This window comes from Aulonocara stuartgranti (genome assembly GCF_965226115.1).
Source record: "Aulonocara stuartgranti genome assembly, chromosome: 14".
NCBI lineage: Eukaryota > Metazoa > Chordata > Actinopteri > Cichliformes > Cichlidae > Aulonocara > Aulonocara stuartgranti.
In genome coordinates this window covers 16,906,259-16,922,047 of record NC_138950.1, presented here as the reverse complement: position 1 = coordinate 16,922,047, position 15,789 = coordinate 16,906,259, and the positions used below count along the sequence as shown (strand labels likewise).

Genomic DNA, 15,789 nt, shown 5'->3' with positions numbered 1-15,789 from the left:
GAGTCTACGTGGGGAGCATGAAAGTATGGCAGGTCATTTTATGTCAGCCGTAGAGCTTAATTATAGAATAAAGGTGGGTGGTTGCGTTAAATATAAACACACAAACAGCGAGCAAACCCACGGTACATATGAGTTTTCATACCTCTGTTAACACAGACTCATAAGTAGGTCTCTTTTTGTCTCTGTGCTACTTTCGGCACTTTATGAGAATATGTTTGTTGAAACTCTCAAGTCTGTTACCTGCCTGAACTTTTGACCTGTGATGTCTCAGCGGGAATAACTGGAGAAAGCGTGCAAAAGTTTGTTCACATTTTATTCACAGAAATATAAAGTAGTATGTCAAGTACATCACTTTGTACAAAATTGCACAGACTCTTCAAAACTCAGCCAGACAACAGAAAAACTCGGCTGTAGGAGTGTTAAGAAAATAAAAGGGAGACGATGAGTAATCTGCGATATGTGAGATGGCTTTCTTGCAAACAAACAAGAAGAATCAATCAATTGTACATAAGTAAGACTCAATAGGAAAAATGTAATTTTACAACGGCTGAGGAATAAATATGTCTCAAAAATAGGATTCAAATTGGCACATGAACCGCTCCGTCCGCTCCTCGACTGCAATCACCTGTGAGGCTACATGGCCGCGCTTGAAGGGGCAGTTAACGCTTGATATGTTTATTACAACTGAAGAAAAGTGTTGCATATGTGCCACCTGTTACAAACAGCTGCTCGCTTGGCTGTTGCACTGTCTGTTTTTTATGCTTTAAGGAGAAAGAAAAAAAAAAGACTGACATGTTAGGAAATATGCTTGTTCACTGCCTTGCCAAGAGATTGCTGAGATGACTGACAGGAAATGTGAAGCTGCAGTTGCCAAATTTATCTTTTAGATTATTCATTAGAATAAGAGCGTAACAGGCAGAAATCTAGAAGGAAAAAACTCCTCATCTGCCCTCTGTAATCTAAGAGCCTTTCATCTGATGAGCACTAGCATATGCACGTACTTTGAAGGGTTCTGCTTAATCTACTATGCCAACACTTTCCAGATGGACTTAAAATTCTCTATACTGCACAGTTAATCTGGCCTGAAAATACCTGTGATTGGACAAAGTCTCCCTACCACAGGTTAGAGTTTTTAAACCTTCAAAACAAAGCCATGAGAGATGCAGGAATCCAATCATAGTTTTCTTGGATTATTGCTCACTGGTGCCAAAATCATGTTGCCTGCCCCAGTTTTAAGACTGGAGGTAAAGAGGGTTCAGCTAAGATAGGCTGACTCCATTAGAGGTGACAATATCCATCTATGAGCTTCTCCGAGGCTCATTTATGTCTCCTTTATTTAGCACAAATCCCAAACTGCAAGTATGTGCTCTGTTTGGGCGAGCTTGCAGGTTGCTTGGAAAGTAGCTCCAGCCAAAAATTAGTCCAGCATGCAATCAGAACATATTGTTGTACATGTTACACAAGCGAGTCTTGGCCAGGAAAACTGCTCCCTGTGTTTCCAGTCTTTGATTTAAATTAGCTACCTGTTGGCAGCGTGGCTTCACAGGAAACAGAACTTCCTGAACTACGGGGCACTTGCAAGATAGCCCAGAATCAACTTTGGTCCTGTGGTAGCTGTAACATTCATGTGGCCAAAAAGCATTTCAAATTTTGACCATGTTTTTGAAAAAAGTGTCTGACACCATAGATATAGTTCAGTTTTTACTTTCCAGAGGGTCACCTAGTGACAAGTCTGGTTTCTAGACATCAAATAAGCACCGTGCGATTTCTACCAGCAATCACCTGACAACAGTCACCACTTACCACAATAACCGACTGCTTTTTACACTCAGGCGAGTTTCTGTTTTAGTTTGACTACAGTGCTAATGTCAGTCCGAGTCACAGCTTTGGAAACACGCCTCCGAGGGAGGATGTCCTGTCATAAATCCCGTGTGGCTCTAGCTTGCAACGAGCAAAATCTGTTCCACTGTAAGAAAATCAAAATGACTGACAGTAATTTTCCGAAAATTGAAATGATCCGGCGCAGGTCCAAATAAGTTCTGCTAATGTTTAGCTCTGTTCTGTCCCATTCATTGAACGCTTTGCTGCTTTTCACTCTCCAATGTAAGTATAACAGAGGCAGTGATAGGAAGTGACGGGGCTCTGGTTGTATTACACTAATTAGTTATTAGCAATATTTCCAAAAATGTCACACTTTTCCTTTTGTGAAAATGATGTTTTTCTTGAATAATTTTCTGCATAAAGCTTATTCCCATGTCGGCACAAATTAAAGCAGTGATGCCATATCTGTCCATTCAAGCATGGCCATGTAGTACCCTTTATTTAACTAGCTGTGTCATTCCAGGTCACACCCAAAAGCTCACCTGCAGGCCACATATACAGTGTACAATACTGCTACCATTCAAAACAACATGTCCCAAGTCCCTCCGATAAATGCTGGATTTGGTATAATTATATTTTCAAGGCATTACTTTAATGTGATCTATATAAACAGGATATCTAATCTACAGGTTATTTATATGCTGAGCGTGAATACAGAACCGTCACCAGATGGAGGGACCCCGAAAACCATGTTTCAGAAACACTACTGTAGCACACCGATCATCGAAAAATATTTGCACTCTACTACACCACCACACACTCATAGAAATACCCCAGTAGGACGACAAAATTGGAGCCACGCTTCCCTGTTCGTGCAGACTTCTATTGTTCATGTTCCATTTAAACAGCTTTAAACTGATTTGTAACACAACATATGACCGTGTGTGTCTGTGTAGAAGAAAATGCTCTCAGTATGCAGGTATGCAGGTTCGGTATGTTTCAAACAGTAAATTAATCAGATAATTGTCAGGCACTAAGACCCTTTAGGCTGTACATGTTTGGGAAAAAACATCTCCGAGCTAACACTAACACACCCATGATTGCTGTACTTATGTTAGTGGAGAGCAAAGACCCAGGGCAGGACTCTGTAGGGAAAGCCCACAGGGAAAGTGAGGATATCCGGGACGGGCTCAAAGCAGCTTTACAAACATTAACAGAGCTCATAAGGGAGGGGCTGTTTCTTCGGGGTCATTTTAAACTCGCAAGCCTTCAGCAGGGTGGTGACACGGGCTCTGCTCCCAGGGAACTATGGGTAAGGGTGAACGGGAAGTGGTCAGTAGAGATGAATCAAAGCCATATGACTCTACTGGATGACTTCCTCTTGCTTTCTCCACCTACGATTACATTCACCACAGCCTTTTTCTGTTTTTTTTTAAACAGCTTCTTCTCAACCTTAACCCATCCTTTCCTACCTGTAGCCCTCACTGTTTCCCATTAACCGGCATCCACAGAGAAATCCACAGAGGCGGAGGGTTTTTATGAGCATGGCCACGCTGCTAAGGATCATTATCATCCCATCCCTTGTCAAATCAGAGGAACAGGAAATTGCCTTGAAATAAAAACCGACAAACTGGACGCTTAGTGATCCAGTGATTTGGACCATTTTCATCATCAGCAGAGGAGAGCCCAATGTAGCTTCCAACTTTCTGGACCTGGCCTGGGTCATTTAGTAGAAAGAGTACTGGTTCTCCACAGCTCGGGCCCTGCGAGTCCCATCAGCATCATGATAGTCATCAGATGTACCACTAGAGGCCTCCAGCAGACGTTCAGAGCTATTGCTCCGGCTCTGCAAGCCTCCACCTACTCCTCCTCCAGTACCTGGGTCGCTGCGGGAGAGGGAGGGAAGGGCGGTGGGTGAGGAGGAGGTGCTTGAGGAAAGTGGGGCATCAGATGGAGGCCCCGTAGGTGCTGCGATTCCAGGAAGGTGAAGAGCTGGCTGGGCTGAATCTGTTCGGCACATTGCATCCCTGGATGGAGTAAGGACTGGAGGCGAGGTCACATCTGTAGGAGATTGTGGGGAGAAGAAAGGGATCCTTTTAATAGAGGACATATTAATTATACAGAATATTCTCTGCTACTGCTATTTGTTTGCTGGCTTCCATTAAGAGAGTTGCTTGTAAAAAGCTTCTTCACAGAGCAGTGTGTAAACACAGGCGGTGCGAACCTCCTTTATTATCCTTTCTCTCAGAGGGCAATAACACCGACAACACTGTTGCCAAAGACACGCCTGACCAGCGTATCAATAAAGTCTTTTACACCCTGAATCAAACCCTCACTGTGTGTGTGTGTGCGTGTGTCTGTCAATGAGTGCGTGAGTGTGTGCAGCATTTGAGGAAACAGAGGACTTCTTTGTGACCACCAGAGTGGCTAGGAGCCGGAGTCTCGGCCTGCATGCAAAACTCCTGCGGTATAATCGCCCCCTCACTCTCCTGTACAGGAGGGCATTTATCCCATGCCAGGAGAGTGGAGGGCAGAAGGTGGGGGTGGGTCTTTTAAATCCAGTATTGTTTACATCTGTGTTTACCAGCTTGCAGTTTTCGAATTCTCTGCCTTTGCTGGTGCATTGCAGTGTATCCAGTTATATTACCTACATCAGATCTGTGGAGTAATGACGCCACTGGTTTGACGTTACACTTTACAGTTACAGATTTATTACAGTTAAGAGTTTAGGTCCAAGCTTATCGATTTCCACAAATATTCTACGTATAAAACTGGTGAGTGAATCCTTCCTAGAGCCGACAGCTGGATGGTGAACGGGTTGAAACAGCTTGCAGAAAAGCAAGGCAGCAGTGAGCAGATGGGAAATTCTGCAGCATAAATAGTATAATATGTTACGTGTATATGATGCAGTGGAGCTCAAGTTGCTCGCCTGAACTAGTTTGCAGGGTTCATGTGATAAACAGTGAGATATAAACAGGTCCAAAGCTCCACAGGAAACCTTACGTGGAGTCTGAGTTTGAGTTCATAACAACCTAATAATCATTAGTGTTAATGATTATTAGGTTTGTGAGTAAAAATTCAGCAAATTAGCAGCTAAAATTATATTTGCCACTTTATTAGGTACATCTGTTCAACTGCTCATTAATGAAAATATCCAGTTGCCTGATTACATGGCAGCTACTCAGTGCATTTAGGCATGTAGAGATGGCACGGCTGAGATCACCAGCTGAAGTCCAAACTGAGCATCAGAAAGGGGAAGAAAGGTGATTTAAGTGACTTTGAGCATGGCACAGTGTTGCTGCCAGATGGGCTGGCCTCATTATTTCAGAAACTCCAGATCTACTGGAATATTTTCCCACAACCATCTCTAGGTTTACAAAGAAACATACAAAATCCAGTGAGTGATGTCAGCGATCAGAGGAGAGTGGTCAGACTGCTTTTCGCTGATAGGAAGGCAACAGTTACTTAAATAACCACTTTTTACAACTAAGGAATGCAGAAGACCATATCTGAGTGCTGAGACTCAAATCATGGGAAAGTACTAGTAATAGAAGGTATACCAAAATAAAGTAAACGTCGAGTGTACACAACATGTGTTGTAAGTTACTGCACTGATTACCTGTGTTTGAGCTCCGCTGCACTTGTACATAGGAGCGTAATGTGATGTCAGCTGAGCCTCCAGATTCAAGAGGGATGGGGTGGGCGTGGAAGTGTCGCAGCATGTCCGATACGGTGTGGAACCAGAGGTGGTGGACGTGGCACTGCCCATTCTCATTAACTGACAGACGCAAGTGCTGGTAGGAAGAGTGGAAAGGTGGAGGGTGGGGGGCATTAACAAGTAGAGAGAGGAAGTAGAGAAAGAAGAGGAGAAAAACGAGAGACAAAGCAAAGTGCGAGACACAGTGAGCATCAGAAACAATCAGACAAACCAGACCAAGATAGAGGTCAGGACATTATTTGAGAGACTTATTGCTGTGGCAGACCGCCCAAGGCTGACACCAGAGGAAGAAGTGGCAGCTGAAACTTCCTCAGCACTGCCGGCTGGCAGGATGTGATGTGCAGGGATCATGTTACATAAGAGAACATAAAACATTGACATTACTGCAGCTTTTCCAGAGCCTGAGCAACTGCAGTCCCCAGAATTCACAGAACAAAACAATATGTATGTCATTTAGTTAAAGCTGCCAATTTTTTTTAATTAACGAAAATAAAAAATAAACATTTATTTTTTCCAGCTCACCAGATAAAACTGAAATCATTTCCAATGTGCAAGTTTCAGTCACATGACATTGCAGATCGTCCATCTACTCATCTCACCTTGGCTTTGCCCTGGAAGTTGAAGGTGAGGACGTACTCGCCCGGACGCGTCTCGCTTTGACGAATCACAAACAGCCCGTGGCTTCTCGCCCCACCGGCAAGCACCAGCTGAGCTGCACGTACGCGGGACAGCGTGCCATGGAACCACGGGTAACCTGCCAAACTGGCATCTCCATCTGAGTCTTTTGATCCTTCACTGCCACCTAAGCAGCATCACAGGAGAAACCACGGTTTATTTTTCCCCATCTGTAATTTTCTCATGTTTATTTTCTCGTAAACCTGCTTGGATCACCCTGTAAGGAAAATAAAATGAATTCATCATTACCTGCAGAGGAGTTGGAGCCCTGGGCCTCTGGGGATTGGAGGAAGCGCTCTAAAGGCATGTGAGATGGGTGCTGGGTAAAAGGAGGTTCCCTGCAACGGACTGAGGAGGTGCTGTAATGCTCTGCTGCTGTAGAGCACGATCTCTCGGGAGCACGGTACACTCCTAAACATGTTTTTATACATTATTGTATTGGTCAGTGTCAAAACATGTTCACGTTATGTTACACGGTGCTGCATCGGAGACTAAAAAAAAGTCTCTACGCTCACCCTCAGAAAGCAGCTCGCAGCTGCAAGAGGCCACCATGGAGCACTCTTTGGAGGCCTGACCATGAGGACAGGACGCCAACTCGATGTCATCGCCGCTGTCACTGTACACAAGCAGTTGGGTCAGAAGAACCGCAGGAACGTATACACATCCACACACATGAGCAAACAAACATCAGTGAGTCCTAACAGACGACTCTACACAAATCCTACAAGCACCTACACAAGCGACCTTTCTGTTTATGTCCTGAGCTGCACTGACAAATGTCCACTCGTCCAAGAAACTGGGCAGGAATGTCCGCGGTGCAAGCTCGCCCATGTTTATGCTCAAGAAAGTTGTCAAAAACTCTAGTAATTGGATGATTAATGACTGTGTGTGTTCACCCTCCTCCCCCTTTTCCCGTCCACTCTTTCCTCCGCCCCCGCTTCCGTCCCTCTCTCCTTCTTTCCATCTTCAGTCAACAGCAAATATTTATCTGGTGGTTTACCCGGGGTCTATGCAGTCCTGGATGTCAGCAACCCACGAGTTTTTCTGCAGCGAGTCGATGGTTTCCAGGATGTATTCTCCCCCGTTTTCCACCTGTGGAAGCAGCCAAAAACTGCAGTCATACACCGAGCTGTGTTCAGTGCACCACGTCAAAGCAAAAAAAGAAAACCCCACCAAAAAACAGGTGAAGTGGAACTTGACTTCAGCAAAGTCATGGTGTACTTGATTTGCATACCAGATGTTTTTTAAGTTCTGTTTCATATGTAGGGTTTTTCAGTGTTATTGATGTTAAGCAGGAAGTTGTTGTGCACAAATATTTGTGTATTTCCTACCTTAAGAACAAACGTGTTGTCCTTGTCAGGCATCTCCAGCGGCATGGTGGTCCGCACCTCCACAATGGCTGATAAAGGGATGCTAACTTTGGGCTTTGAGGACTACAACATACAAACAGACGCATATTAAAAATAGTGCACATACTAAAGGCATAAAGTAAGCTTGTTGCACTTGACACCAGTGAGTCCCAACAGGTCAGTCAGGACTGAGCCAAGGTTGGTAAGATGAAGGTGTTGGAACCAAATAAACGCATTTGCTAATATACAATAAGTTGATTTTTTAAAATGCTCTTTAACATTTGCCTCCAAAAACTAAGGACACAATCTAAAGTGGGAAAGTTGCTTCTGAACTACTCATACTTTCTGTTGCAGACATGTAAAACATCCTTCCGTTGTGTTCTGAAATTGTGAACCAAGCCCTGTTTCAGATGACCTTAGACTATAAAAGTCCCAAAGCAGAGGAGGCAAATATAATTGGTCCAAAGTTAAAAAGAAAAACATTGGGTTACATCCTACAGGAGGTAACTGCAACACTTGTAAAAGTAGAAACTGTGTATTTTTCTAGCTTTAAATTAGTAGTGCGGTAGTTTAAATAGTACCACTTCACCACTTTACCCCCTCTCTTTAGTGTGAAACACACAAAGATAACTTTTCCAAACCCTCAAACTTCGCTCTCATACATGATAATTAAGGGGCAACATGCAGTCACAACATTTGGTTCAGCCTTAGCAGTACACCCACAGATTAAATAGGACCGCTCAGTTGAAATTAACATTCATTTAAATAACTTTTAAATATCTCCATGGCTCAGATTTTCTGCAGTATCTCATTTCAAAGCCTGTTTTTTGGCGATTATTCCTGCTGGCTGACTAACAAATACGACACAGGAAGGCTTTATAAAAGCGTGAACACAGAAAACATGCTGGCCTCATGTTCCCCCTCTGCAGAGAGTTGGATCCAGATGACAATCGCAGCAGATCCGGTGAATGTGTGCCGAGGTTGTGAGCCGTGAGCTGTTTCTGTGTGTGTTTCAGGAAAGGCGGAGTGGGAAGAGGCTGACTGACTGATGGTCAGTCAGAGGCTTTTATCAGCTGATCTGTCTGGAGAAAACACCGTCCTCATCTTGATCCACCTGTGCAGCTGGCTCTTGTCCCCGCCCACAATCCCTCTCTTTGGATCAGATGTCAAAAACCATTTCCTGTAATAAACTATTTCCTGTGCAATCTAAGTGGGCTCCGTCTGTCGAAAAGCCAACCAGTGCACATAGCAGTTTGTGCTTAAAACTCGAATAGTGTGTGGTTATTATCTGAGATAAGTGAGAAAAGTGACTTTGAAAAGGGGGCTTGGCTTCTTTCAAGGGCATAGAAGGCTCTGAGTTGGTATAATGACAGGACGTAAAACAGTTTGAAACAAGACGAATGCATGCATGCAACAGCTTTCCCTGACTGCTGTGTATATGTGCATTACTGTGTTTCTATATTAGTCACTTTCCTGAAAGTAAAGGCTCTGATAAATAAATATTTAGCATTTCACAATGAATAATGCATGAAATGAAAGCTGCAGTAGTGACCAAAAGTACACACATGTTTTTACTTATTTTCTGCCCGTACAAATACAGTTACAATGGTGGATGCTGATATTAAATAATGCAAAAGATTCAGAAAATGAGGTCAGCATATAACTAATCCCTTGTAGCCAATAGCTGAGGCTTCAAGTGATAGAAGATAAAACAGCTTGTTTCAGATAAACTGAGCAGGTTGTCCTAGTATAAAATAAACATGGACTGTTTTGAACTATGAATCATGCAAAGCTACTCTAGTGAAGTGCACCTCTCCTTCTCCTAACATACGAGGTTTTAAATAACCAGGCCCCATCTTTTATTGAAGGCCTCATAGTACCATAGCACCCCTATAGACCACTTTGCGTTCATACTGGTAGTTTTCTTGTGATTTGTAGGATATTTAAAAGTAGAATGGGAGGCAGAGCCTTCAGCTTTCAGGCTCATCTTCTGTGGAACCAGCTTCCAGTTTGGATTCAGGAGACATTTACCCTCTCTATTTTTGAGATTAGGCTTAAAACATTCATTTTTGATAGAGCTTATAGTTAGGGCTGGATCACGTGTGCCTGAATCCTCCCTTAGTAACCCTGCAACAGGCCTAGGCTGCTGGGGGCTTCCCATGATGCACTGAGTGTTTCTTTGTCACTCACTTCTTTTCACTCTCTGTGTAATTGTACACCACTTTGCATTTCATCAATAGTTATTGTTAATTTTTGGCTCTCCTCTATAGTGTGTCTTTTGTCCCGTCTTCCTCCCTGAGCCTGGTTTTGTCTGAGGTTTCTTCCTGTTAAAATGGACTTTTTCCTTCCCACTGTCACCAAGTGTTTGCTCACAGGGAGTCATCAGATCACTGTATTATTGTAGAGGCTTTACCTTACAATGTAAAACGCCTTGAGGCAACTGTGGCTGTGATTTGGTGCTATATAAATAAAACTGAATTCAACTTAACTGAATAAATAGTGTGGAGCTAAAAATAAGCACAATAGTTCCACCTTTAAAGCTGGTCCTTAGGTTAACTGCCTCTGCTGCTACTCTTCCTCTTTAGTTTGTGCAGGTTAGTTTTGTGGTGCGAACCAGAGCGGGTTATCTCAGGCATTGCTGCTGTGTCATAATGCAGGCAGCGAAAGCGTGCTGCAGTGTGCCGTCTCTGCCACACAGAGCAGCCAGCAGATAGATGGACCTGACAGGGACGGAGCTGGAGTCAGAGCCAGGAGCGGGCAAGAGTGAGATTTTATGAGTCAGTTTATCTTTCATGCACTGTTGACTCTGCACTGTTATGACTTGTACTGCGCGAATACGATGGCAGTGATAAAGCAAGTCAGAGAGTTGCAGAGCAGGACCGTCGAAATGCATGTGTTTAATTAATGTGTCATCAAGGCTGTAACCGCCGCTCTGAAGTCTCAGGCTTGTTCACAGCTGATAATAATTTTCCCAGTTTGGATGTTAATAGAAGTTAACAGATGAAACTGCTTTAGAGCCGTCATTACGTTTTTTGTTCTTTTTGTAGTTCTTAGCAACTTGGCAGAGTTCGAGTGACTGACAAAACTATTTTGGTTCCCATTTTCAGTTGGTCACTGCTGACAGTTTGCCAAAGGCGCGGAAGCGATCGATATTTATTTTTTGCACATGAAAGGGAAACTTTGTGATCCCCTCACCTTATAGAAATCAATGTAAGAGCTTCCTCTCTCCCTCTCTTTCCCACAGTCTCAGCTTTTCTACTTTCATACCCCCCCACCCCCCGCACGTCTGCATCCCACCTGTCCTTACCCCTCTCCCCCATATTCCCACCAGCCATGATCAAAGGACAGTGGCAGATTTACACACAATCAGCTGCACAGCCTTGTGGCCTACTTAAGGTCAGGGGCAATGATCTGGAAATCCCATATAGACAAATGTGAAGGGTGTGTGCACACACGTGAGCGCGTGGTTTGAACTGTGTCGTTCTGCGTCAGCAGGGCTGGATCGCCCAACTAAATTTAAAACTAGAATTTAGGAAGTGCTACTACTACTGGTTATTTTTATTACTTCATCACTTTTTAAACATTTTCCTAATCTATAAATAGACTTGAGGAACTAGAAATGAACTAAGCTTGGAAAATTAAAACTGCTAAAGACAGAACTCGCAATACCAATAATGGCTGTGAAAAAAACTAGTTTCTTTTTCCATACCATTATCTGTTTTTGTTTTTGTCAGCTGGGTATGTTGAGAACACTGAAAAACTTTAAAATATATGGAGATGAGGACAAATTACTAAAAATTAAGAGGAACTTAGCTGAAATCTTATTATAATAACATAAATCTCTGTTTGTTTGTTTGAGTCTTCGGCCGCCCTATCATGATCAGGGGTTGAGCAACCAAACGTGGCACACGGGTACAATCTTAGGTCCCGAAAGGTTCATATTTATACTGGATATACATGTTGCCTCGCAAACTTCTAGCAATGGGCTGAAAAGACTTATGTTTTGCATTTATGCAACTACAACATCTGAAAATAAAATAAAAGCTTCTTATAGTTTTCTTATTGTCTTCACATCAATAACGGCTCACGTATATACAGAACAACTGAATTATACATCCTAGCAACCACATAGCAACAGGCTAAAATGTCAGATTTTTAGCATCTAAACAACATCCAGCACTATGTCTGTGCTGGTTCTCAGTGATTCGGGTCAAACTAGTCTTTGTGAAGACACGTCCCCTCTTATCCAAGAGGCCTCTTCAGCTTTAAAACAACTGGAGTAGAGACCACCCCTTTGGAGGTGACCCACTACTGACCATGTGAGTCCTCACATGAACCAAAGGCCAGTGTCCATAGGTGAAACCTCTATGAGACACTACCCCGCCATCATGTGAGGCTATGACTCATGTGAGTCCCCTGAGAGGGGGTTGAAATACGTCATTGTGTAAGAACTGAAAGAGCCTCTCGGATGAGAGGCCAAACATCTCCACAAACCAAAAAAAGTTCAGCTGCCTTCATTTTCAAGCTCTGACCACCCATATTTATTCATCTCTGACGGAGATTAACTATATCAGTTTGTCAAAACCACGAACAGGCCAAAAGAAACACGCCAACAACAACAACAACAATCTGAGACACTTAAGATTATTGTTTTAGTTGACTGATAAGAAAAACATCTTTCAGGATTATTATTAGATTAAACAACAAAGAGCTGGTGTCCACTTCTCAAATTCTAAGGATTTCAGGTTTTGCACACTTTTTTACATTTGAAAGCCAAAAACAACTATCTGATTAATGCAATAATAATAAATAATAGCTGATCCATTTTCATCGTAATCATTTTTTCCTTAACTCTCCACCAGAGATGGGTCAAGAAACTTGATACCAGATCCAGCCAGACTAGCCCGTACACGACTACTGGTAAGTGCCTCGGCAGACGGTGCTGTTATGGGTTTTTATGCAACGTTAATTCATTTTGACATAGATAATGTTTTCAAATTCCTAACTGACCCAAATAATGACAAAGCTGCCAGTCTTAGGCGATTATATTTGACATTGCTGTGTGTTTACATTCGGTTCTCTGGTCATGGCTGACTGATCAAACATGTGAGCCACATGAAAACACAGCTCACTCCAGCGAATGACGCTGATAGGATGTGCCAAACTTAAAATGCAACCTCCTCAATTTATTATTAACTGAAAAGTCTGCAGTTAATAAGTTAGGGTTAGGGCATCATTATTAACCTTTTTTTTTTAAATGCTACTAGAGTTTAGGCAAGCAGCAATCGCAGTGGAAAACAGTCAGCCTCTAAAGTCAAACACCTGCTCAGTGGTTAGATAAGGAAACCCAGACAGGGTTAGGCATGTTTATCACAAAAGATTTAAAACCTTTCATTCCAGCACAGTTTCACCTTTCCTCAGCTGTCCTATTTTGTCTATCATGGTTTTTAAAATGTCTAGAGCAGGGGTGTTAAACATAAGGCCTGGGGGCAAGAATTGGCCAGGCAAAGACTCCAATCTGGGCCATTGGATGTCTTTGGAATAACTGAAGGAGAGTGAAGATTTTGGACTTTTATTGTATTGTTGTATTTTCCTGGTTGTGTAGCTTTTCCTACTGATAATGAGCTCATCCATTGCCATTCATACACAACGTCAAAGTAATTAAGTAGTAGATAAACATTTAAATAAAAGAAAAGTTCCCATCTACTCTAGAAATGATAGTCTGGGCCATGAGCTACCAGAACTTTAACTCTGTAATTTTACACATTTAATTTTTTCCATCCATCCATTCGCGTCCGCTTATTCTTTTCAGGGTCGCGGGGGGCGCTGGAGCCTATCCCAGCTGTCATAGGGCGAGAGGCGGGGTACACCCTGGACAGGTCGCCAGTCTGTCGCAGGGCCAACACACAGGGACAGACAACAGCACTCACATTCACACCTAGTGGCAATTTGGATTAACCAATTAACCTATCCCCACAAGCTGCATGTCTTTGGACAGTGGGAAGAAGCCGGAGTACCCGGAGAGAACCCACGCAAACACGGGGAGAACAAATCAAAAATCAAATCAAATCACTTTTATTGTCACATCACATGTGCAGGCACACTGGCACAGCACATGCGAGTGAAATTCTTGTGTGCGAGCCCCACAAGCAACAGAGATGTGCAAACTCCACACAGAAAGACCCCGGCCTGATGGTGGAATTGAACTCAGGACCTTCTTGCTGTGTGGCAACAGTGCTAACCACTGTGCCAACCACTGTGCCACCGTGCTGCCCATTTAATTTTTTGTGCTGACAAATTTCTTTCATTTATGACAGCAGCAATTCTTTATCGTGAAGAAAAACTGAGATGTTCTATTGAAACTGCACTTCTTTGGCTTATATTATCTTAAATATTTTAAATGTTTAGTTAAACTTCGGACCTTTAACTGGTCCGGCCCACTGCCTGTAGGCTGTGACATAAAGTGAGTTTGACATCCCTGGTCTACAGGGAGCACCTGACCTCAGAGGCATGCTTACTTTGTACACCTTCATGCCTGCTAAGTATAAAGTTTAGACAATAAACATCACTGGTTAGCATGCCAATGTGTAATAAGAATGGGCTGCTGTTATGATAAGCACATTCCAAGTATTGATAAGAGTATCAGTGTTGATATACCTTGGGTGGTACATAGAACTCTAGCAGGAACCTCTCCCCTTCCTCCCTCTTTGCCTTCCTCAGCAGCAGGCGGCACTTCTGCCACTGTGCAGCACCCATACAGTTTGTGTCATCAGCCACCATGTATCTCAGTGCTCCCTCTCTCTGGATTTCCAGGAGCTCAGCCTTGTGGCCTTGGGAACCCCGTGGAAGCCGAAGCTTTTGGGACCACTTCTCCCCGCCCGCAGCCTCCCCTCCTCCTCCCCCATTAGCCTTCCTGGTCCCAGAGGGCGCATCGGGTTCAGGGGAAGCCCGTCTATGCCACATTTCCTTCACCCCATCCACCACACACAGGCTCATGTTCCTCAGGGAGAAGCCCTTCTTGAATCGAGCCTTTGGGTGACTGACTGAAACGTCCTCTGAACTGCGAGACTGTCCGAGAGCGGAGACCTTGTGGGTCGTCTGAGGGCCCCTGGAGGCAGTGGTGCCGCTGCCTCCCCCATTTATTCCTCCCCCTCCGCTGTCCATACTGTCCAGGGAATCACTCGAAGCCCCGGCGTCCTTGCGTCTCTGGTAAAGGTCGTGACCGTAGGACAGCGGGCAACCCTGGATCCCCAGGAAAGGAACGATGCTGTACTTTGTCGCTGTGTTGGAGCCGTCCTCTCCCGGAGAGGATGCTTGGTTTTCCCGGGCCTGGGTCAGCGCTGCAGAGAAGCACTCTAAGAAGTGTTGGGCAAAGTGCTGCGAGAAGCTGGCATCGGCGCCTGGCGAGTCATAGCAGGGGTTCTCCGACAGAAAGCGCTGGAACTTGTCAGCGAAGTCTGCAGCAGAGGCTCGAGCATGGAGCTCACAGAACTCTCGCCAGTCGGGCAGCGGGCACGAGGAGGAGAGCTCGGGGCTACCGGGCAAAACCGCTCCGTTCATCACTGGGCCATGCCAACCCACCGAGGAGAGGCTGAAGGGGAGGAAGAAGAGCACAGTTAGTGTGGAAACTATAAATGGACTGCGACATGAATTTATCCATCTCTTGGTCTTGGATGTCACACGCAACAGTTGTGGCACAGCCTGCATGTGTGATGGCACAAAGAAGAAGATGAGGCAGACTGCAAACCAGCTTGTTTGTCATTACAATATTTACATCTTAATCATATGAAAAATGAAGTGATTTTCAGTGAAATATTTACTAATAAAATATTACACATTTTTACTTTTTTTGCACTGTTAAGCAAAACAGCTTCTTCTATGATTTATGTACACAATGTTAACAGCGTTATAGGATATGTGAAATCAGCCTATTTGTCATTTTTCTAACAGACAATTACATTTTTTAATAGTTTATTTATCGTAAGAAGATATTCAATCTAAAAGAAAAACCTCTTTAAAATATCAATCTATGAGGATATAAACGCCACCGCGTTTCTAAAAAGCCAGAGAATGACAGAAAGCGTGCCCCGAGTGTCCTCAGTTGCCGTTATAGCTCTGGCGCACAAACAGCCCCCCATTTCACTGTGTTGGGGCTTTATTCACTTTGACTTTGAGTCCAGATGTGTGACAGTCCAAGATTATGAGCAGTGCTGGCATGCCATGAAG

The 15,789-nt window shown here is 43.8% G+C and overlaps 1 protein-coding gene across 1 annotated transcript in view; it reads right to left on the bottom strand.

Annotated features, from left to right (window-relative positions):
• Positions 1-299: 299 nt before the first annotated feature.
• sh2b2 (SH2B adaptor protein 2) overlaps positions 300-15,789 on the bottom strand; it is a 26,672-nt gene continuing 11,182 nt past the window's right edge. The window contains exons 2-9 of the mRNA XM_082503143.1: positions 14,221-15,154; positions 7,546-7,647; positions 7,215-7,306; positions 6,730-6,830; positions 6,464-6,625; positions 6,139-6,341; positions 5,441-5,615; positions 300-3,882 (exon numbers count right to left, since the gene is read on the bottom strand). Coding sequence (XP_082359269.1) covers positions 3,548-3,882; positions 5,441-5,615; positions 6,139-6,341; positions 6,464-6,625; positions 6,730-6,830; positions 7,215-7,306; positions 7,546-7,647; positions 14,221-15,123 — 2,073 coding nt within the window. The 5' untranslated portion in view covers positions 15,124-15,154 and the 3' untranslated portion in view covers positions 300-3,547. The remainder of the gene's footprint in view (positions 3,883-5,440; positions 5,616-6,138; positions 6,342-6,463; positions 6,626-6,729; positions 6,831-7,214; positions 7,307-7,545; positions 7,648-14,220; positions 15,155-15,789) is intronic.